This window comes from Oncorhynchus keta, chromosome 23 (genome assembly GCF_023373465.1).
Source record: "Oncorhynchus keta strain PuntledgeMale-10-30-2019 chromosome 23, Oket_V2, whole genome shotgun sequence".
Lineage (NCBI taxonomy): Eukaryota > Metazoa > Chordata > Actinopteri > Salmoniformes > Salmonidae > Oncorhynchus > Oncorhynchus keta.
This window is the reverse complement of record NC_068443.1, coordinates 8,863,974-8,888,973: the sequence shown is the minus strand read 5'-3', so window position 1 is coordinate 8,888,973 and position 25,000 is coordinate 8,863,974. Positions and strand designations below refer to the sequence as shown.

The window sequence follows — 25,000 nt, the reverse complement described above, 5'->3', positions numbered from 1 at the left end:
TGGAGAAAGAATTCAACCCCCTGTAGTCTACTCACTGAGGAAAAGAAGAGCAATTGAAAAGCAGGTGACTTATTTCCAGGGTAGGGGGGGAAGTAGGAGTTATTACAGCAATACTAAAGGAATTCTTAAAAGCGTGTAATGTTGTTTGCTTGCATTTCCTCTTTCATGTCCCGACCGGAGTTCCGCTACGGAACTCTTAGAACACACAGATGTTCTTCAAGAAGTAAAAAAAAAAAAATCTGTTTCACCGTCGGTGCGAGGAAGTGATATCGGCTACGCTGTGGATTTAAAATTGTCTACCGCTGACAATTTCTCTTCTAATTAGACTATTTATAAATACCATATTTACAGAGGTGAGCAGCTTTCTTTGAGGCATGTCTGGTTCTATATTTGTGATACATTCCAAATGGCATCCTAATCCCTTTATAGTGCACTGTTTTTTTCACTCTAAAGGGAAGAGGGTGTCATTTGGGACTCAACCATATATACGTTTCTGGTCTTGTTCATTCTTCTCTGTCATTAAGGGGTATTTTGTGTCCAGCAAACATGAGACATTTTAGGGAGTGCGCTTTTGGTTTGACAGTGCCTCTTCCCCCTCGGGAGGTTGAAAACATTTGTCATGGGCCCTCAAATCCTCAAAAAGTTCTACAGCTTTACCGTTGAGAGCATATTGACTGGCTGCATCACTGCCCGATATGGCAATAGCACCGCATTGTGTCGCATGGCTCTACAGAGGGTGGTGCGGACAGCCCAGTACATCACTGGTGCCTGAGCTCTCTGCCAATCCAGGACATCTGTATCAGGCGGTGTGGTAGGAAAGCCCAGAAAATCGTTAAAGAGTCCAACCACCCAAGTCATAGACTATTCTCTCTGCTTCCATGTGGCAGGTGGTACCAGAGCATCAAGTCTGGCACCACCAGGCTCTTAAAAAGCGTATATCCCTGAGCAATAAGACAGATAAATAGCTAACTAAATAGCTACACAGACCATCTGAGTGTCCTCACCTTGTGTCCTCATTGACCTTTTATCATTTAAATGTTTGTCTCTATGCAAACACACACACACGGCACGCGCACGCACGCACGCACGCACACACACACACACACACACACACACACACACACACACACACACACACACACACACACACACACACACACACACACACACACACACACACACACACTATTTTCATCATCTTCTCACTCGCACATAACATGCACGTACATTTATACTGACTCTACACACCCACTCACATACGAGCTGCTGCTACTCTGTTTATCTTAAATCCGGTTGCCTAGTCACCTTACACACAAATCTACCTCCATCTCTCCAGTATCCCTGCACATCGTAAATATGGTACTGACCCTGTTTCTTTGAGTTTGCAAGAAAGGCATTTCACTGTACTTGTGCGTGTGACATTAAAACACAGTGTCATTAACTCCTCCCATTTTCTGGTGCATGTAAAGCTTATTTCCTGCATTTCTACCCAATCTAATATAACCCATGGCCCTTCTAGCCGTCTCTATTTAGCAGTGGTGTTAAAAGTCTTCCAGTAAAATACTACTTGAGTGAAAGTGAATACTAATTAAGTAAAAGTCTAAAAGTATTTGGTTTTAAATATACTTAAGTATCGAAAGAAACTGCAATTGCTAAAATACATGTAAATATCAAAAGTAAAAGTATAAATAATTTCAATTTCCATAATACATACATACATAAAGCAAACCCGGATGGCATCTTTTTCTTGTTTTTAAAATGTATGATAGCCGGGGGCTCCAACACATCATTTGCAAACAAAGCATGTGTTTAATGAAATGCTTAGTCAGCCTGGTTCCACTCCTCCCATAAGCCACCTTGGTCCATCTCCTGATTATCTACGGGATGTTGTTTTACCCCCAACCTGGCTTGGTTTCTCAGATGCCAGGAAGATGAGACAATGAGGCGTTGTTCTCAACTCTTCCAGGCTTTCTCTCTCTCGACATCTTGTCTATGGAATGCCTGCTTTGGGCTTTATCACCAAGTTATTGTCAGCTCAAGCTATCTCTAGCAAAACCCATTCGCTTGACCATACGCCCAGACTAACTGCAGGAAGATAGAGTGGAAACCATCTCTTTACAGACACAGAAATGTCCTACTATTTGTTAAGTATATAATCATTAACTTGTAATATCAAACAAATCAGGAAAATAAAGTCATTTTTCTATCACAGTTACCTCTGCTGCAGAGGATACGTTCATTAGAGTTACCAGCCTCAGAAATCGGCAATTAACTGCACCTCAGATTGCACCTCACAGAGTAACAGACATGTCTCAACATCAACTGTTCAGAGGTGAATTTGGTAATCAGGCCTTCAAGGTCGAATTGCTGCAACAACAAAACACACTACTAAAGGACATCAATAAGAAGAAGAGACTTGCTTGGGCCAAGAAATACGAATAATGGATATTAGACTGGTGGAAATATGTCCTTTGGTCTGATGAGTCCAAATGTGCGATTTTTGGTTCCAACCGCCATGTCTATGTGAAACGCAGAGTAAGTTAATGGATGATCTCCACATGTGTGGTTCCCACCGTGAAGCATGGAGGAGGAGGTGTGATGGTCTGGGGGTGCTTTGCTGGTGACTCTGTCTGTGATTTATTTAGAATTCAAGGCACACTTAACCAGCATGACTACCATAGTATTCTGCAGCGATACGTCATCCCATCTGGTTTGTGCTTAGTGGGACTATCATTTGTTTTTCAACAGGATAATGACCAAAAACACACCTCCAGTCTGTGTAATGGCTACTTGACCAAGAAGGAGAGTGCTGCATCAGATGACCTGGCCTCCACAATCACCCGACGTCAACCCAATTGAGATGGTTTGGGATGAGTTGGACCACAGAGTGAAGGAAAAGCAGCCAACAAGTGCTCAGCATATGTGGGGACTCCTTCAAGACTGTTGGAAAAGCATTCTTCATGAAGCTGGTTGAGAGAATGCCAAGAGTGTACAAAGCTGTCATCAAGGCAAAGGGAGGCTACTATGAAGAATCTAAAATCTATTTTGATTTGTTTAACACTTTTTTGGTTACTACATGATTCCATATGTGTTACTTCATAGTTTTGATTTCTTCACTATTATTCTACAATGTAGAAAATAATAAAAATAAAGATAAACCCTTGAATGAGTAGGTGTGTCAAAACTTTTGACTGGTACTGTACGTCTGAATGTTGGAGCCCCTAGTTATCTGGTTTGCTTATGTCGAAGGAATTTGAAAATATTTATACTTTTTACTTTTGATACTTAAGTATATTTTAAGCCAAATACATTTACTTTTCCTCAAGTAAAATTTTACTGGGTGACATACATTTTCTATGAGGTTGTCTTTATGTTTACTCAAGTATGACGATTGGGTACTTTTTCCACCACTGCTGAAGTAGTACTTTCAACTATTTTTACTTAAGTACTCCACTGGTATGTAGAACAACAAAAAGTAAGCAAAAATGCCCACAATTATCAAGCTAGGTATGAGATCATTATTAAATATGTTTAAGTGATTGATAAGACTGAACTAGATCAATGATAATTCAATAATCAATATGGTGTCTCACCTTGAACCAATAGCCTAACAAATGAGCAACTCTTACAGATAAAGTACAAAGACTTAACTTTTGTCTTTGTCTTTATTAAGAAATCCTCTATTTCAAATTTCAGCCCGACCTCCCAGCCAGCCTGAGCCGCATGCACGCCCGACCCCTACTAGTTTAGTCAATAACTCAACTGAACTCTCTCCCCAACCCCCACCAGTCTAGTCAGTAACTGAACTCTCTCCCCGACCCCCACCAGTCTAGTCAATAATTGAACTCTCTCCCCGACCCCCACCAGTCTAGTCAATAACTCAACTCTCTCCCCGACCGCCACCAGTCTAGTCAATAACTCAACTCTCTCCCCGACCCCCACCAGTCTAGTCAATAACTCAACTCTCTCCCCGACCCCCACCAGTCTAGTCAATAACTCAACTCTCTCCCCGACCCCCACCAGTCTAGTCAATAACTCAACTCTCTCCGCAACCCCCACCAGTCTAGTCAGTAACTGAACTCTCTCCCCGACCCCCACCAGTCTAGTCAATAATTGAACTCTCTCCCCGACCCCCACCAGTCTAGTCAATAACTCATCTCTCTCCCTGACCCCCAAGTCAAATCAAATCAAATCCCTTTATATAGCCCTTCGTACATCAGCTGATATCTCAAAGTGCTGTACATAAACCCAGCCTAAAACCCCAAACAGCAAGCAATGCAGGTGTAGAAGCACGGTGGCTAGGAAAAACTCCCTAGAAAGCGCAAAACCTAGGAAGAAACCTAGAGAGGAACCAGGCTATGTGGGGTGGCCAGTCCTCTTCTGGCTGTGCCGGGTGGAGATTACAACAGAACATGGCCAAGATGTTCAAATGTTCATAAATGACCAGCATGGTCGAATAATAATAAGGCAGAACAGTTGAAACTGGAGCAGCAGCACGGTCAGGTGGACTGGGGACAGCAAGGAGTCATCATGTCAGGTAGTCCTGGGGCATGGTCCTAGGGCTCAGGTCCTCCAAGAGAGAGAAAGAAAGAGAGAAGGAGAGAATTAGAGAACACACACTTAGATTCACACAGGACACCGAATAGGACAGGAGAAGGACTCCAGATATAACAAACTGACCCTAGCCCCCCGACACATAAACTACTGCAGCATAAATACTGGAGGCTGAGACAGGAGGGGTCAGGAGACACCAGTCTAGTCAATAACTCAACTCTCTCCCTGACCCTCACCAGTCTAGTCAATAACTCAACTTTCTCCCTGACCCTCACCAGTCTAAGCAATAACTAAACCTTCTGCCTGACCCTCACCAGTCTAGTCAATAACTAAACTCTCTGCCCGACCCCCACCGGTCTAGTCATTAACTCAACTCTCTCCCCAACTCCCCAACAATCTTCCTTCCCATCTTTTTTTTATGTCTCAAGGGAAAAGCTTGGAAAACAAAAGCTTAATAAAAACACACATACACCTACACATTAACACACAGAAACAGTACATTCTCTATATACAGTGGCAAGAAAAAGTATGTGAACCCTTTGGAATTATTTGGATTTCTGCATAAATTGGTCATACAATTAGATCTAACCTTCATCTAAGTCACAACAACAGACAAACAGTCTGCTTAAACTAAATAACACTAATTATTGTATTTTTCTTCTCTATATTGAACACATCATTTAAACATTCACAGTGTAGGTTGGTAAACGTATGTGAACCCCGAGGCTAATGACTTCTCCAAAAGATTGGAGTCAGGAGTCAGCTAATCTGGAGTCTAGTCATTGAGACGAGATTGGAGATGTTGGTTAGAGCTGCCCTGCCCTGTATAAAACACTCACAAAATTTGAGTTTGATATTCACAAGAAGCATTGCCTGATGTGAACCATGCCTCGAACAAAAGAGATCTCAGAAGACCCAAGATTAAGACTTGTTGACTTGCATAAAGCTGGAAAGGGTTATAAAAGTATTGATGTTCATCAGTCCATGGTAAGACAAATTGTCTATAAATGTAGAAAGTTCAGCACTGTTGCTACTCTCCCTAGGAGTGGCCGTCCTGCAAAAATGACTACTGCAAGAGCACAGAGCAGAATGCTTAATGAGGCTAAGAAGAATCCTAGAGCGTCAGCTAAAGACTTACAGAAATCTCTGGAACATGCTACCATCTCTGTTAACAAGTCTATGATACATAAAACACTAAACAAGAATGGTGTTCATGGGAGGACATCACAGAAGAAGCCACTGCTGTCCAAAAAAAACATTGCTGCACGTCTGAAGTTCGCAATAGAGCATCTGGATGTTCCACAGCGCTACTGGCAAAATATTCTGTGGACAGATTAAACTAAAGTTGAGTTGTTTGAAAGGAACACACAACACTATGTGTGGAGAAAAAAGACACAGCACACCAACATCAAAACATCATCCCAACTGTAAAGTATGGTGGAGGGATCATCATGGCTTGGAGCTGCTTTTCTGCCTCAGGGCCCGGAGAGCTTGCTATCATCGACGGAAAAATGAATTCCCAAGTTTATCAACACATTTTGCAGGAGAGTGTAAGTCTATCTGTCTGCATGGCTTCAACAGAAGAAAATACACCTCCTGGAGTAGCTCAGTCCTGACCTCAACCCGATGGAGATGCTGTGGCATGACCTCAAGAAAGCGGTTCACACCGGACATCCCAAGAATTTCGCTGAACTGAAACAGTTTTGTAAAGAGGAATGGTCCAAAATTCCTCCTGAATGCAGGTTATGATCCGATACTACAGAAAACGTTTGGTTGAGGTTATTGCTGCCAAAAGAGGGTCAACCAGTTATTAAACCCAAGGGTTCACATACTTTTCCCACCCTGCACTGTAAATGTTTACACGGTGTGTTCAATAAAGACATAACAACGTATTATTGTTTGTGTGTTATTAGTTTAAGCAGACTTTGTTTGTCTGTTGTTGTGACTTAGATGATCAGATCGAATTTTATTCAGAAGTCCAAGTAATTCCAAAGGGTTCACATACTTTTTCTTGCCACTGTAGTTCATATCATAGGCCTAATTGTACAGTAGAGCTATTTCTACTTGCACACAATATAGCTGAGTCGCCCCGTCCTGCCCCTAGAGGCCCATGGCCCTGCAGCGCCCCAACCCAACACACCCCACTTTGCTTCAGGATCTTAGTGAAGCATTCATTTTTGGTTTCAGGTATGTTAGGTCAAGGCCAGAGTGACAACCAACAGTGCGGCAGACCCCTGGGGACAGGACTGAGCAGCCCAGCAGCTTGGGATTTTGCCTAAATAGATATCTCCTCTGATGTGGACATGTTTTAAATACAGACTCCTTTTGTCGTACAGCATTCCATATAAGATATCCAGACCTTATGAAGGTTTCCCAGTGTACCCTTTTAATCTGGTAATAAATCAAATCTAGTGATGCATAACCTGACATTTCTGCCATCCATTGTAGGAGGATAATGAACCTTCATATTAATGGTAATTCATTTCTTAGCCTCTATAAATACTAGGTTGCACACTTTCTTCTGATAACAGTCTCCGGTATCAACATTTTCAAGCAAGCAAAAACTGGTACAAGGCAGAATCTGTAGACATGCTGAGATAAAAGAAGAAGATACTCTTTGCCAGAATTCAGCCAGCCTTCACAAGACCATAACATATGCAAATATGTCCCTTTTGTGTTTTACACCTCCAGCAGAATAATACAATTTCTGAGTGCATGATATTCAGTTTCACTGGCATATAGTATGTTCTATGGATGCTCTTAAATGGCAGTAATTTATGTGAGATTATATGAACATGACTGGGCATTCTAACATACAGTTGAAGTGGGAAAGTTTACATACACCTTCGCCAAAAACATTTTAATGAGTTTTTTCACACTTCCTGACATTTAATCCTAGTAACAATTCCCTGTTTTAGGTCAGTTAGGATCACCACTTTATTTTAAGAATATTAAATGTCAGAATAATAGTAGAAATAATGATTTCTTTCAGCTTTTATTTCTTTCATCACATTCCCAGTGGGTCAGTTTACATACACTCAATTTGTATTTGGTAGCGTTGCCTTTAAATTGTTTAACTTGGGTCAAACGTTTCAGGTAGCCTTCCACAACTTTTTCAGAATAAGTTGGTTGGGTGAATTTTGTCCCATTCCTCCTGACAGAGCTGGTGTAACTGAGTCAGGTTTGTAGGCCTCCTTGCTCACACATACTTTTTCAGTTCTTCCCACACATTTCCTATAGGATTGAGGTCAGGGCTTTGTGATAGCCAGTCCAGTACCTTGACTTTGTTGTCCTTAACCTCTCGTGAGTACTGGGCAGTATTTTCATGTCCGAATGAAAACACTCTAAAGTTTCTAAAACTGTTTACAGAAATGATATGGCAGGCGAAACCCTGAGGACAAACCATCCCCCACAAAACAATGTTCAGCCTACCACTGTTTTCAATGGCTGTCACTCTTATTATAAGGCGAAATCCTCCCAGATTGCAGTTCCTAGGGCTTCCACTAGATGTCAACAGTATTTAGAACGAGTTTCATGTTGGGTTTTGGAAAAATCAGACAGAAATTGTAGTTTTTCTAGGTGGCTCCCAATTTGGCTGTGGTGTTTCCAAGCCCGTGGAAGAGAGAGCATCTTTGGTATTTTTCTTCGGTAAAGAGAATAATAATTCGCCGTCATACATTTTATGGTTTGTTTACGTATTAGGGCACCTAAGGTTTGATTATAAACAATGTTTGACTTGTTTGGAAAAGTTTATTAGTAACGTTTGGGATTCGTTTTGTATGCATTTTGATGGAGGGAAACTGGGTGGATTATTGACTGAAGCGCGCCAGCTAAACTGAGTTTTTATGGATATAAAAAGGACATTATCGAACAAAAGGACCATTTGTGATGTATCTGGGACCTTTTGGAGTACCAACAGAAGAAGATCATTAAAGGTAAGGCATTTATTATATCGCTATTTCTGACTTTTGTGCCGCACCTGCCTGGTTGAAATATGTTTTTCATGCTTTTGTATGTGGCGCTGTCCTCAGATAATCGCATGGTGGGCTTTCGCCGTAGAGCCTTTTTGAAATCTGACACAGCGGCTGGATTAACAAGAAGTTCATCTTTATTTTGATGTGTTACACTTGTGATTTTATGAAAGTTAAATAATTTGAATTCTGTAATTTGAATTTCACGCTCTGCAATTTCAACGGATGTTGGCCAGGTGGTGTCTGACTGATGTCTTGAGATGTTGCTACAATATATCCACATAATTTTCCTCCCTCATGATGACATCTATTTTGTGAAGTGCACCAGTCCCTCCTGCCGCAAAGCACCCCCACAACATGATGCTGCCACCCCCGTGCTTCAAGGTTGGGATGGTGTTCTTCGGCTTGCAAGCCTCCCCCTTTTCCTCCGAACATAACGATGGTCATTATGGCCAAAGAGTTCTATTTTTGTTTCATCAGACCAGAGGACATTTCTCCAAAAAGTATGATTTTTGTCCCCATGTGCAGTTGCAAACCGTAGTCTGGCTTTTTTAATGGCGGTTTTGGAGCAGTGGCTTCTTCCTTGCTGAGCGGCCTTTCAGGTTATGTCGATATAGGACTAATTTTACTGTGAATATAGATACTTTTATACCTGTTTCCTCCAGCACCTTAACAAGGTCCTTTGCTGTTGTTCTGGGATTGATTTGCACTTTTCGCACCAAAGTACATTCATCTCTAGGAGACAGAACGCGTCTCCTTCCTGAGCGGAATGACGCTGCGTGGTCCCATGGTGTTTATACTTTTGTACTATTGTTTGCACAGATGAACGTGGTACCTTTGGAAATTGCTCCCAAGGATGAACCAGACTTGTGGAGGTCTACAGTTTTTTTTCTGAGGTCTTGGCTGATTTATTTTGATTTTCCAATGATGTCAAGCAAAGAGGTACTGAGTTTGAAGGTAGGCCTTGAAATACATACACAGGTACACCTCCAATTGACTCAAATTATGTCAATTAGCCTATCAGAAGCTTCTAAAGCCATGACATAATATTCTGGAATTTTCCAAGCTGTTTAAAGGCATAGTCAACTTAGTGTATGTAAACTCTGGACCACTGGAATTGTGATACAGTGAATTATAAGTGAAATCATCTGTCTGTAAACAATTGTTTGAAAAATCACTTGTGTCATGCACAAAGTAGATGTCCTAAATGACTTGCAAAATCTATAGTTTGTTAACAAGAAATTTGTGGAGTGGTTGAAAAATGAGTTTTAATGACTCCATGTGTATGTAAACTTCCAACTTCAACTGTATCTGTATCTTCATCAATAGCGTCTCCCAGGTCTTCCTAACATTTTTGTTTGACATATTTTATGTCATTAGGAAAAGCCTCTAACCCTTGATACGGTTTGGAAATCAAATTTAGAGATTTGCCTTAAAACAGTTCCAATCTTTGAAATGAAGGGAAACTGATTAATTAATAACGCTACATCGCTATACTGACTGATAAAAACTCACATTGCGCTGAAAAACATATTTAATGGTTTGGCCTCTGGTTTCATTGTTTGATTCAGGTGTAGTGTGATTGAGGCAAAAATAATTGCTAACGTTAGCCAACTTTTGGCTAGCTCTAGCTCATGGTACAATGGTATGTCATCAAATGTACTTCTGTTGAAACGGGACAAAACAAAGGCTACAAAACATTTCCATACACACAACAGCTGTTAGATACTGCGACCTGACAGATAGCTAGCTAGAGACTAGCTAGAGCTGAACTGGCTGTGGTAGCTACTAGCTAGCTAGCTGCTAGTAGTTAATTCACTTCAGTGGAGATAGGATGAAACGTTAGCTAACATAACATGTCAGTTACACAAAAAAAATCTGTCAAACAGCTGTTACCTTGCTCGCTAGATCAGTCAACTTAAGAGTAGCCAGTTTCTGCTCTGCTAAGCTTTTACAACTCCGAGAAAAAGTGTGACACAGACAGCAGCCGCCTCTGTTCATCTCTCCCGTGTTGGTCCTATTAGCCAGCCTTCACACTGTATGTCCCTGTGAGGACAAAAATGCAATTTCACAAAGTGTGTGTGTGTGTGGGGGGGGGGGGGGCTGCCACCAGTCCCCGTTCCCGTCCCAAGTGAATGCTACTCCCATACTTCTCATCACGCCTCTCCTTCAGTAACTATGTCCCAAATGACACCCTATTCTCTACATAATGCCCAACGTACCCCCCCTATGGGCCCTGGTCAATGCAGGGCACTATATAGGGACAAGGGTTCCATTTAGGAGGCAGCCAGTGAATGTTCCTCGCATGATGTGTGTCTGGCTTGTCCGGCTGGTTATAGACTCATCAGTCTTACATGGAAAGCCCCATGGCTACTGCTGTGCCATTTATCATCTGTTTTCCCTCTTTATGGTTGTGTCTCCAACATGTCACCTTATTCCCTATGTAGTGCACTACATTAAACCAGAGCCAACAATAAACCCTACCTGTCCAGAGCCATTTGGGATACAACCTACCTGTCCAGGGCTCTGACAGTAACTGAAATGACCACCTCTATCTGACCTCTTTGTTTCCCTCTCTTCTCTGTGTTGCCTAGACGATGACCCCTTGCAGCCGGTGACCCAGGACGAGACGGCGTCTGTGGGCGGCATGGTAACCCTGACCTGCCGGGTGGCAGCAAGTGACAACTCCTCCCTGCAGTGGTCCAACACGGCCCAGCAGACCTTGTACTTTGGAGAGAAGAGAGGTGAGAGGGAGGGAGGGAGGGAGGGAGAGAGGGGGAGGGAGGGAGAGGTTTGTGTGTGTGTTTGAGGGAAAGAGGGAGGAAGAGGAGTGTGATAGATCTTGAGAGACAGGAAAGGGGTAAAGAGAGACAGAGAGACAGAGAGACAGAGTTTAAGAGTAGGGCTGTGACGGTCATGGAATTTTGGATGATGGTAATTGGTCAGAGAAATGACTGCGGTCTCCGTAAATAAACATTAGGATAGATAATAATGCAAACTAACTGGTGTGGCTGTCTACTACCCTCTGAGAGGATCTGGTTTCAACCAGTCACAGGGCTGAACCAGATCCTGACCCATCACACTGACTCTGAGACAACAGACTAGCCCCATCACACTAACTCTGAGACAACAGACTAGCCCCATCACACTGACTCTGAGACAACAGACTAGCCCCATCACACTGACTCTGAGACAACAGACTAGCCCCATCACACTGACTCTGAGACAACAGACTAGCCCCATCACACTGACTCTGAGACAACAGACTAGCCCCATCACACTGACTCTGAGACAACAGACTAGCCCCATCACACTGACTCTGAGACAACAGACTAGCCCCATCACACTGACTCTGAGACAACAGACTAGCCCCATCACACTGACTCTCAGACAACAGACTAGCCCCATCACACTGACTCTGAGACAACAGACTAGCCCCATCACACTGACTCTGAGACAACAGACTAGCCCCATCACACTGACTCTGAGACAACAGACTAGCCCCATCACACTGACTCTCAGACAACAGACTAGCCCCATCACACTGACTCTGAGACAACAGACTAGCCCCATCACACTGACTCTGAGACAACAGACTAGCCCCATCACACTGACTCTCAGACAACAGACTAGCCCCATCACACTGACTCTGAGACAACAGACTAGCCCCATCACACTGACTCTGAGACAACAGACTAGCCCCATCACACTGACTCTCAGACAACAGACTAGCCCCATCACACTGACTCTGAGACAACAGACTAGCCCCATCACACTGACTCTGAGACAACAGACTAGCCCCATCACACTGACTCTGAGACAACAGACTAGCCCCATCACACTGACTCTGAGACAACAGACTAGCCCCATCACACTGACTCTGAGACAACAGACTAGCCCCATCACACTGACTCTGAGACAACAGACTAGCCCCATCACACTGACTCGAGACAACAGACTAGCCCCATCACACTGACTCTGAGACAACAGACTAGCCCCATCACACTGACTCTGAGACAACAGACTAGCCCCATCACACTGACTCTGAGACAACAGACTAGCCCCATCACACTGACTCTGAGACAACAGACTAGCCCCATCACACTGACTCTGAGACAACAGACTAGCCCCATCACACTGACTCTGAGACAACAGACTAGCCCCATCACACTGACTCTCAGACAACAGACTAGCCCCCCCATCACACTGACTCTGAGACAACAGACTAGCCCCATCACACTGACTCTGAGACAACAGACTAGCCCCATCACACTGACTCTGAGACAACAGACTAGCCCCATCACACTGACTCTGAGACAACAGACTAGCCCCATCACACTGACTCTGAGACAACAGACTCTGAGCCCCATCACACTGACTCTGAGACAACAGACTAGCCCCATCACACTGACTCTGAGACAACAGACTAGCCCCATCACACTGACTCTGAGACAACAGACTAGCCCCATCACACTGACTCTGAGACAACAGACTAGCCCCATCACACTGACTCTGAGACAACAGACTAGCACCATCACACTGACTCTCAGACAGACAGACAGACTAGCAGACCATCACACTGACTCTGAGACAACAGACTAGCCCCATCACACTGACTCTGAGACAACAGACTAGCCCCATCACACTGACTCTGAGACAACAGACTAGCCCCATCACACTGACTCTGAGACAACAGACTAGCCCCATCACACTGACTCTGAGACAACAGACTAGCCCCATCACACTGACTCTCAGACAACAGACTAGCCCCATCACACTGACTCTGAGACAACAGACTAGCCCCATCACACTGACTCTCAGACAACAGACTAGCCCCATCACACTGACTCTCAGACAACAGACTAGCCCCATCACACTGACTCTGAGACAACAGACTAGCCCCATCACACTGACTCTGAGACAACAGACTAGCCCCATCACACTGACTCTGAGACAACAGACTAGCCCCATCACACTGACTCTCAGACAACAGACTAGCCCCATCACACTGACTCTGAGACAACAGACTAGCCCCATCACACTGACTCTGAGACAACAGACTAGCCCCATCACACTGACTCTCAGACAACAGACTAGCCCCATCACACTGACTCTGAGACAACAGACTAGCCCCATCACACTGACTCTGAGACAACAGACTAGCCCCATCACACTGACTCTGAGACAACAGACTAGCCCCATCACACTGACTCTCAGACAACAGACTAGCCCCATCACACTGACTCTGAGACAACAGACTAGCCCCATCACACTGACTCTGAGACAACAGACTAGCCCCATCACACTGACTCTCAGACAACAGACTAGCCCCATCACACTGACTCTGAGACAACAGACTAGCCCCATCACACTGACTCTGAGACAACAGACTAGCCCCATCACACTGACTCTGAGACAACAGACTAGCCCCATCACACTGACTCTGAGACAACAGACTAGCCCCATCACACTGACTCTCAGACAACAGACTAGCCCCATCACACTGACTCTGAGACAACAGACTAGCCCCATCACACTGACTCTGAGACAACAGAGACTCTGAGACAACAGACTAGCCCCATCACACTGACTCTGAGACAACAGACTAGCCCCATCACACTGACTCTGAGACAACAGACTAGCCCCATCACACTGACTCTGAGACAACAGACTAGCCCCATCACACTGACTCTGAGACAACAGACTAGCCCCATCACACTGACTCTGAGACAACAGACTAGCCCCATCACACTGACTCTCAGACAACAGACTAGCCCCATCACACTGACTCTGAGACAACAGACTAGCCCCATCACACTGACTCTGAGACAACAGACTAGCCCCATCACACTGACTCTCAGACAACAGACTAGCCCCATCACACTGACTCTGAGACAACAGACTAGCCCCATCACACTGACTCTGAGACAACAGACTAGCACCATCACACTGACTCTGGAGACAACACATCACACACACACACACACACACACACACACACACACACACACACACACACACACACACACACACACACACAAATAAAATAAAATGAAATACAATGGGTGTGGACTTTACCGTGAAATGCTTGCTTACAAGCCTTTCCCAACGTAAAGTAAATAAATAGTAATAAAATAGTAATAAAGTGGAATAAAATACACAAGAAGCTATATACAGGAAGTACCAGATCACTGAGGAGCTATATACAGGAAGTAGCAGATCACTGTGGAGATATGTACACAAAGTACCAGTACCAGATCAATGTGGAGCTGTATACAGGAAGTACCAGATCAATGTGGAACTATATACAGGAAGTACCAGATCAATGTGGAGCTGTATACAGGAAGTACCAGATCAATGTGGAACTATATACAGGAAGTACCAGATCAATGTGGAGCTGTATACAGGAAGTACCAGATCAATGTGGAGCTATATACAGGAAGTACCAGATCAATGTGGAACTATATACAGGAAGTACCAGATCAATGTGGAACTATATACAGGAAGTACCAGATCAATGTGGAACTATATACAGGAAGTACCAGATCACTGTGGAGCTATATACAGGAAGTACCCGTATCAGATCAATGTGGAGCTATATACAGGGAGTACCAGCACCAGATCAATGTGGAGCTATATACAGGAAATACCAGATGACTGTGGAGCTATATAAAGGAAGTACCAATACCAGATCACTGTGGAGCTATATACAGGAAGTTTCAGATGACTGTGGAGCTATATACAGGAAGTACCAGTACCAGATCAATGTGGAGCTGTATACAAAAAAGTACCAGTACCAGATCAATGTGGAGCTATATACAGGAAGTACCAGTAGAAGATCACCGTGGAGCTTTATCCAGGAAGTACCAGAACCTAAAAGTATTTGGTTTTAAATATACCTAAGTATCAAAAGTAAATGTATTGCAAAAATATACCTAATTATCAAAAGACCACTGTATTTAACCCACCTGAACAAGGACCCGAATTGATATCCAAAATGCTAAACCTACTTATCACGGAGGCAAAAGGGCTAACAGTAATGAGAGGAGACCTCAACCTTATCCTGAATTTTACGTTAGTTTGTCAACGCAGCATAAATCACAAGGCAGAGAAGGCTGCAGTGATACTAAGAAGGGCAGACGTAGAGGTGTGTCTGATAGATATTTGGAGAACTTTACACCCCAAAGAAAATGACTTTACATACTACTCTAGAGCACATAAGAAATACTCAAGATTAGACTATTTCTGTATGTTTAAAACGGATGTAGCAACAGTCATCAACTGTGTAACGCTAGTCCTCTTCTTCTGACGAGGAGTAAGAGAGATCGGACCAATGTGCAGCGTGGTAAGTGTCCATAATGATACTTTATTTACATGAACACTAAACTACAAAATAACAACGTGAAAAACCGAAACAAACAAAACAGTCCCGTGTGGAAACAATCTGAGCTGCCAGTTTGTGGGTGAAACCAGGCTACCTAAGTATGGTTCTCAATCAGGAACAACGATTGACAGCTGCCTCTGATTGAGAACCATACTTAGGTGGCCTGGTTTCACTTTTGAGTTGTGGGTGATTATTTCCTGTGCCTGTGTTCAGTTTTACATATTAAAAAAGACACTTACGACGCTGCAAATTGGTCCGATATCTCTTACTCCTCGTCAGAACAAGAGGACGAGCGTTACAAACTGCCACATTTAGAGCAATGGAAATATTGGATCATGCTGAATATGAAAATAAATATGGGACTAGAGAAAAGCTCCACCGTTTGGAGATTAAATAATGAACATCTACATTACATTCAATTTAAGAATAGAAAAAAGGCAACACTAAAAAAAGATCTGGAGATTTTGGAGAGATCTCCCCTATAATGTTATGGGAATGGGCCAAGGCAGTGCTTCAAGGTGAGATAATATCATATGCTTCTAAAAAAATTAAAGAGAAAGAAACATTAGAACTACAAAAGACCTTGATCGGGCTTCAAAGTAAACATGTAAGTAATGGAAACCTACTGATATAAAAATGCCTAGATCAAATCGGACAATATAGGAAAAACATTCATATTTACTAAATATTACAATAATGGCCCAAAGGCCCAGAAATTACTTGCAGACTGAGAAAACAAAGTAAAAAGGCCAACATACCAGGAATTAAAAATAACTGTCCTGACCTTAGAGAGGCTTTTTATTTCTCTATTTGGTTAGGTCAGGGTGTGATTTGGGTGGGCATTCTAGTTTTCTGATTTTTCGTTGAACTTTGGTTCCCAATCAGAAAAGCTATCTATCATACTCTCTGATTGGGAATCATACTTAGTCAGCCTAGATTAGACTATTTTTGTATGTTGCTAAAAGCCTGTGAACATGTTCGTTTGTATTTTGTTGTTTTTTCTGTCATTTAAAATAAAGTAAATGTACGCCTAACGCTGCACCTTGGTACTTTATTTACTAACGAAACTACAAAATAACAACGTGAAAAACCGAACAGAAGATCCCACACCAAAAGACCAAGCAGCGCTCCAGTGATGATCCATGGCACGTAGCCTGCAGTGATGATCCATGGCACAAAGCCTCTGAGTGATGATCCATGGCACAAAGCCTCCAGTGATGATCCATGGCACGATTAGCCTGTGCCAGTGATGATCCATGGCAAGAAGCCTCCAGTGATGATCCATGGCAAGAAGCCTCCAGTGATGATCCATGGCACAAAGCCTCCAGTGATGATAAATGGGACAAGAAGCCTCCAGTGATGATCCATGGCAACATTACATCCAGTGATGATCCATGGCACAAAGCCTCCAGTGATGATCCATGGAGAGAGCCTCCAGTGATGATCCAATGGCCCAAAGCCTCCAGGTGATAAAATCCATGGCCCAAAAAAATAAAAGAGTGATGATCCATTACGAACTACAAAAGATGATCCATGGCCCAAAGCCAGTGATGATCCATGGCCCAAAGCCTCCAGTGATATCCAAATGGCAAATCGGACAATATAGGAAAACCATATTTACTGATGATCCATGGCCCGAAGCCCCAGTGATGATCCAGACTGAAGCCTCCAAAGATGATCCATGGCCAAGCCTCCAGTGAATGAACTGGCACGGAGCCTTAGAGTGATTTCCATTAGCCTCCAGTGATGGTCCATGGCACAAAGCCTCCAGTGATGATCCATGGCACGAAGCCTCCAGTGATGGTCCATGGCACGAAGCCTCCAGTGATGATCCATGGCACGAAGCCTCCGGCGATGGTCGGCGGTCCGGAGTCCCTCATAGAGCCAGGTTTTGCGGCCGGAGTCCGCACCTTGGATAGCCTTTTTATTTCTCTATTTGGTTAGACCAGGGTGTGATTTGGGTGGGCATTCTAGTTTTCTATTTCTTTGTTGGCCGGATCTCTGATTGGGAATCGTACTTAGGCAGCCTGTTTTGCACCCTAGTTTGTGGGATCTTGTTTTTGTGTAGTTGCTGTGGAGCCTGCAGAACTTTATGTTCATTTGTATTTTGTTGTTTTTTGGTGTCATTTGAAAATTAAGTAAAATGTACGTCTACCACGCTGCACCTTTGGGCTCCTTCTAACAACAGACGTAACAATAACTCAGAAATCCTTACTAAAAGAATCGAAATAGCTAGTGAGTTGGCCAAATATTACCAAAACCTCTATATTCCAGAGTTACAGGAATCTAATATAGAGTAAATAAAAAATACATAGAACATGTTTTATACCTGAAGTGACAGATGAACAAAATGCAAAGTTAATTAAACCAATAACTGAATAAAAACTGATGGTTACCATTCAGAAAATGACAAATGTTCAGTAGCGAGAGATACACTAATGAATTCTATAAGGAATTCAAACAAGACATAGTACCTTTCTTCTGTAAAGCCCTCAACTGGGCTCTCAACAACAAAGATCACACACCAACCTAGAGCTCCTCTATTGTTAATTTTATTCATAAAAAAGTTAAAGAAATAGCTTACATCAATTATTGGAAATAGACTAAGTAACATATTCCCTGATATCATAAACTCTGACCAAACAGACTCTTGAGCGATAATGTCAGGCAAACGTTTAATGTAATGGAACACGCTCTCAATAAAAAACATAAACTGCCGATGCTAACCTTAGATGCAGAGAAAGCCTTTGAAAGGATTTTATGGCCTTTCATCTTCGAAATGTAACAATTTTTACTTTTGTAAAACTATCTTGAACTGGCTGTAAATGATGTATAAAACACCAAATGTCAGAGTAAGGGGAAATGGAACACTATCACGCTCGTTTGACCTCTGAAGGGGGACAAGACAGGGGGATCTTATGTCACCTTCAATCTCAATTTTACATATGGAACCGTTAGCTGAAAATATAAGAAATAATCAGAAAATTCACGGTCTACAGATCAATCAGGAAGAACACAAATTAGCAATGTACGCAGACGATGTGATTCTCTACTTAACAAACATACCTCAGTTAGTTCCCACTATTATGGATGAAGTAAAACAATCCAGGATCATGTCTGGGTACAGACTAAATACAGGGAAATCAGAAGCTATGACAGTAGGTCAACCAATACCCCAAGACATCAAAACTAAGTTTGAATTTAAACGGGATCAATCCAGGATCATGTCTGGGTACAGACTAAATACAGGGAAATCAGAAGCTATGACAGTAGGTCAACCAATACCCCAAGACATCAAAACTAAGTTTGAATTTAAACGGGATCAATCCAGGGTCATGTCTGGGTACAGACTAAATACAGGGAAATCAGAAGCTATGACAGTAGGTCAACCAATACCCCAAGACATCAAAACTAAGTTTGAATTTAAACGGGATCAATCCAGGGTCATGTCTGGGTACAGACTAAATACAGGGAAATCAGAAGCTATGACAGTAGGTCAACCAATACCCCAAGACATCAAAACTAAGTTTGAATTTAAACGGGATCAATCCAGGATCATGTCTGGGTACAGACTAAATACAGGGAAATCAGAAGCTATGACGGTAGGTCAACCAATACCCCAAGACATCAAAACTAAGTTTGAATTTAAACGGGATCAATCCAGGGTCATGTCTGGGTACAGACTAAATACAGGGAAATCAGAAGCTATGACAGTAGGTCAACCAATACCCCAAGACATCAAAACTAAGTTTGAATTTAAACGGGATCAATCCAGGATCATGTCTGGGTACAGACTAAATACAGGGAAATCAGAAGCTATGACAGTAGGTCAACCAATACCCCAAGACATCAAAACTAAGTTTGAATTTAAACGGGATCAATCCAGGGTCATGTCTGGGTACAGACTAAATACAGGGAAATCAGAAGCTATGACGGTAGGTCAACCAATACCCCAAGACATCAAAACTAAGTTTGAATTTAAACGGGATCAATCCAGGGTCATGTCTGGGTACAGACTAAATACAGGGAAATCAGAAGCTATGACAGTAGGTCAACCAATACCCCAAGACATCAAAACTAAGTTTGAATTTAAACGGGATCAATCCAGGGTCATGTCTGGGTACAGACTAAATACAGGGAAATCAGAAGCTATGACAGTAGGTCAACCAATACCCCAAGACATCAAAACTAAGTTTGAATTTAAACGGGATCAATCCAGGATCATGTCTGGGTACAGACTAAATACAGGGAAATCAGAAGCTATGACGGTAGGTCAACCAATACCCCAAGACATCAAAACTAAGTTTGAATTTAAACGGATCAATCCAGGGTCATGTCTGGGTACAGACTAAATACAGGGAAATCAGAAGCTATGACAGTAGGTCAACCAATACCCCAAGACATCAAAACTAAGTTTGAATTTAAACGGGATCAATCCAGGGTCATGTCTGGGTACAGACTAAATACAGGGAAATCAGAAGCTATGACAGTAGGTCAACCAATACCCCAAGACATCAAAACTAAGTTTGAATTTAAACGGGATCAATCCAGGGTAATGTCTGGGTACAGACTAAATACAGGGAAATCAGAAGCTATGACAGTAGGTCAACCAATACCCCAAGACATCAAAACTAAGTTTGAATTTAAACGGGATCAATCCAGGATCATGTCTGGGTACAGACTAAATACAGGGAAATCAGAAGCTATGACAGTAGGTCAACCAATACCCCAAGACATCAAAACGAAGTTTGAATTTAAACGGGATCAATCCAGGGTCATGTCTGGGTACAGACTAAATACAGGGAAATCAGAAGCTATGACAGTAGGTCAACCAATACCCCAAGACATCAAAACGAAGTTTGAATTTAAACGGGATCAATCCAGGGTCATGTCTGGGTACAGACTAAATACAGGGAAATCAGAAGCTATGACAGTAGGTCAACCAATACCCCAAGACATCAAAACTAAGTTTGAATTTAAACGGGATCAATCCAGGATCATGTCTGGGTACAGACTAAATACAGGGAAATCAGAAGCTATGACAGTAGGTCAACCAATACCCCAAGACATCAAAACTAAGTTTGAATTTAAACGGGATCAATCCAGGGTCATGTCTGGGTACAGACTAAATACAGGGAAATCAGAAGCTATGACAGTAGGTCAACCAATACCCCAAGACATCAAAACTAAGTTTGAATTTAAACGGGATCAATCCAGGGTCATGTCTGGGTACAGACTAAATACAGGGAAATCAGAAGCTATGACAGTAGGTCAACCAATACCCCAAGACATCAAAACTAAGTTTGAATTTAAACGGGATCAAAATAATCCCCCAAGATCGAACAAGACTACATCTCTGTAACGATCGTCGTAGGTGGAAGAAGGAGAGGACCAAGGTGTGGTGTGGTAAGTGTTCATGTTGTAAATTTAATCAAAACTGAACACTAAAGAAAATAACAACGAGGAATTAACGAGAACGAAACAGTTCTGTCAGGTGATACACACAAAACAGAAAACAACTACACACAACTCAAGGGGCGAAACCAGGCTGCCCAAGTATGGTTCTCAATCAGAGACAACGATTGACAGCTGCCTCTGATTGGGAAACATACCAGGCCAAACACATAGAAATACAAAACCTAGACTACAAAACACAGAATGCCCACCCCAACTCACGCCCTGACCAAACTAAAACAAAGACATAAAAAAGGTACTACGGTCAGGACGTGACAGTCAGTATAACTTTGGAACAAAAAAAAACTGCTTTTACTGGACCCACAAAGATGGAAATTAAATAATAAATAAAATTAGTACCTTTAACAATAACAGGAATAATTAAAACTATTCAAATGATTGTCCTCCCAAGATTTGTATTCCTTTTCCGGAATCTACCAATAACTTCTTCCTCCCCAAATAAAGCCAGTGTCAAATTTGACAACAATCAACAACATAAACAAGCAGGGGGACTAGCATTACCAAACCTTATTGATTATTACATAGCCGCCCAATTAAAATAATTTACTGTAAGGATGAATCCAGAATTAACAGCTAAATGACAGATGGAAATCTGGAAAAAACAAAAAGTAAAACCATTTTCATGAAGACAATCAAAACACACATTAGGAAAATAGATTAATTACACCAACGGTCTGGACAAAGATCACAAAAACACAACGTATACTAACAAACCTGATCTAATTGTAATGAACGGCGACTTTAAGCCAACTATGATTGGTGATGATGGTCTGAAAAAGGACTGAGCAGGTATCATCAGAGATTCACAGACAAGGGGATAGATACATCTGAGAATCTATCAAAAAAGTACAACCTCCAAAACTCTCAGTTTTACAATTATTTACAAGTAAGAGGTATATTACTAAAGCAGAGGGACCTAGGAAAACACTTAGTGAGATACATCACTCTGATAGAGCTCTAGAGTTCCTCTGTGGAGATGGGAGAAACTTCCAGAAGGACAACCATCTCTGCAGCACTCCACCAATCAGGCCTTTATGTTAGAGTGGCCAGACGGAAGCCATTCCTCAGTAAAAGGCACATTACAGCCTGCTTGGTGTTTGCCAAAAAGCACCTAAAGACTCAGACCATGAGAAACAAGATTCTCTGGTCTGATAAAACCAAGATTGAACTCTTTGGTCTGAATGCCAAGTGTCACATCTGGAGGAAACCTGGCACCACCCCTACGGGGAAGCATAGGGGTCGCAGCATCATGCTGTGTGGATGTTTTTCAAGCGGCAGGGACTAGGAGAATAGTCAGGATCGAGGCAAAGATGAACAGAGCAAATGTCCTTGAGTGGCCCAGCCAGAGCCCAGACTTGAACCCAATTTAACATCTCTGTAGAGACCTGAAAATAGCTGTGCAGAAACTCTCCCCATCCAACCTGACAGAGCTTGAGAGGATCTGCAGAGAAGAATGGAAGAAACTCTCTAAATACAGATGTGCCAAGCTTGTAGAGTCATACCCAAAAATACTCGATGCTGTAATCTCCGCCAAAGGTTCTTCAACAAAGTACTGAGTAAAGGGTCTTATTTGTAAATTATTTTGTACATAATGTTTCTGCAACTGTATCTTATGTCAAAAAAAGAGCTTCTGGATATCAGGACAGTGTAACGATCCTCTTCCTGTGAATGACTGGACCAAGGCGCAGCGTGAGACGTGTTCATGATATTTTATTAAAAATCAGAACACTAAAACAAAAAACAACAAAGAGGAAAACTAACAGTTATGTAAGGAAACTAATAATACAGAAATGACCTACCCACAAACCCATGTGGGCAAGAGCTACCTAAGTAAAGGAGCCTCTGGATATCAGGACAGCGATCACTCACCTCGGATTAGACAAAGATTTTTTGATTTTCTTCAACAAGCAAGACGCACAAGACATTCTCCAAATACCCAGCAGGGCCGACATCCCCGTTATTTGCAAGAGGAAGCAACGCAGGTACAGAGGACAAAGAGCTGGATGCCTGGTCAGGACCCGGAGAAGGCGACTGGGAAAGCTGCCGTTACCGCCAATACTACTCGCCAACGTGCAATCATTGGACAATAAATTAGACGAGGTACGATCACGAATGACAATATGGATATTCAGCTAGCGGGATACACGCTGCACCGGCAAGATAGAACAGCAGGGGGGTCTGTACATATTTGTAAACAACAGCTGGTGCACGAAAGTAGAGTATATTGTGATAAATTGCAGGCCACACTACATGCCTAGAGAGTTTTTAGCTATATATTTCGTGGCTGTTTATTTACCACCACAGAAAGACACTGGCACTAAGACCACACTCAGTCAGCTGTTTAAGGAAATAAGCAAACAGGAAACCACTCACCCAGAGGCGGCGCTCCTAGTGGCCGGAGACTTTAATAAAGGGAAACTTAAATCAGTTTTACCAAATTTCTATCAACATGTTAAATGTGCAACCAGAGGGAAATTCTAGATCACATGTACTCCACACACAGAGACGTGTACAAAGCTCTCCCTCACCCTCCATTTGGTAAATCCGACCACAACTCTATCCTCATGATTGCTGCGTACAAGCATAAATTAAAGTAGGAAGCACCAGTGACTCGGTCTATAAAAAAGTGGTCAGATGAAGCAGATGCTAAACTATAGGACTGTTTTGCTATCACAGACTGGAACATGTTCCGGGATTCTACCGATGGCATTGAGGAGTACACCACATCAGTCACTGGCTTTATCAATAAGTGCATCGAGGACGTCATCCCCACAGTGACTGTACGTACATACCCCAACCAGAAGCCATGGATTACAGGCAACATCTGCACTGAGCTAAAGGGTAGAGCTGCCGCATTCAAGGGGTGGGACTCCAACCCGGAAGCTTACAATAAATCCTGCTATGTCCTCCGACGAACCATCAAACAGGCAAAGCATCAATACAGGGCTAAGGTTGAATCACACTACACCGGCTGCAATGCTCGTCTTATGTGGCAGTGCTTGCAAACTATTACAGACAACAAAGTGAAGCACAGCTGCGAGCTGCCCTGTGACACGAGCCTACCAGATGAGCTAAATCACTTCTATGCTCACTTCGGGGGAAAGCAACACTGAAGCATGCATGAGAGCATCAACTGTTCCGGACGACTGTATGATCACGCTCTCCGTAGCCGACGTGAGTAAGACCTTTAAACAGGTCAACATACACAAGGCTGCGGGGCCAGACGGATTACCAGGAAGTGTGCTCCGGGGATGTGTTGACCAACTGGCAGGTGTCTTCACTGACATTTTCAACAGGTCCCTGATTGAGTCTGGAATACCAACATGTTTCAAGCACACCACCATAGTCCCTGTTCCCAAGAACACACTAAGCTAAGGGTCTTCACTAAGCTAAGGATCCTGGGACGAAACACCTCCCTCTGCAACTGGATCCTGGACTTCCTGGTAGCAACACATCTGCCACGCTGATCCTCAACACTGGAGCTCCCCAGGGGTGCCAGAATTTCAACCTATCCCTCATCGTAACCAAGACTGATTGTGGACTACAGGAAAAGGAGGACCAAGCACGACCCCATTCTCATCGACGGGGCTGTAGTGGAGCAGGTTGAGAGCTTCAA

At 42.9% G+C, this 25,000-nt stretch overlaps 2 protein-coding genes across 20 annotated transcripts in view; both read left to right on the top strand.

Moving 5' to 3' along the window:
* The window catches only part of LOC118376224 (cell adhesion molecule 3-like), a 218,397-nt gene that overhangs the window by 80,150 nt on the left and 113,247 nt on the right, over nucleotides 1-25,000 (top strand). For all 4 annotated transcript variants that reach the window (XM_052476232.1, XM_052476231.1, XM_052476230.1 and 1 more), the window contains exon 3: nucleotides 11,120-11,269. In XM_052476232.1, coding sequence (XP_052332192.1) covers nucleotides 11,120-11,269 — 150 coding nt within the window. The remainder of the gene's footprint in view (nucleotides 1-11,119; nucleotides 11,270-25,000) is intronic.
* LOC127910944 (uncharacterized) lies at nucleotides 17,819-23,431 on the top strand. 16 transcript variants are annotated; one of them, XM_052476237.1, is made up of 6 exons: nucleotides 17,819-19,071; nucleotides 19,516-19,626; nucleotides 19,849-20,070; nucleotides 20,292-20,402; nucleotides 20,514-20,735; nucleotides 20,958-23,431. In XM_052476237.1, the coding sequence occupies exons 1-6, from the start codon at nucleotides 18,828-18,830 to the stop codon at nucleotides 21,269-21,271; spliced, it is 1,224 nt and encodes a 407-aa protein (XP_052332197.1). In that variant the 5' UTR covers nucleotides 17,819-18,827; the 3' UTR covers nucleotides 21,272-23,431. The 16 variants fall into 16 exon arrangements, with proteins under 16 accessions (XP_052332197.1, XP_052332194.1, XP_052332201.1 ...); XM_052476234.1 differs by having other exon boundaries at nucleotides 19,516-19,737; XM_052476236.1 differs by lacking the exon at nucleotides 17,819-19,071 and adding an exon at nucleotides 19,082-19,404.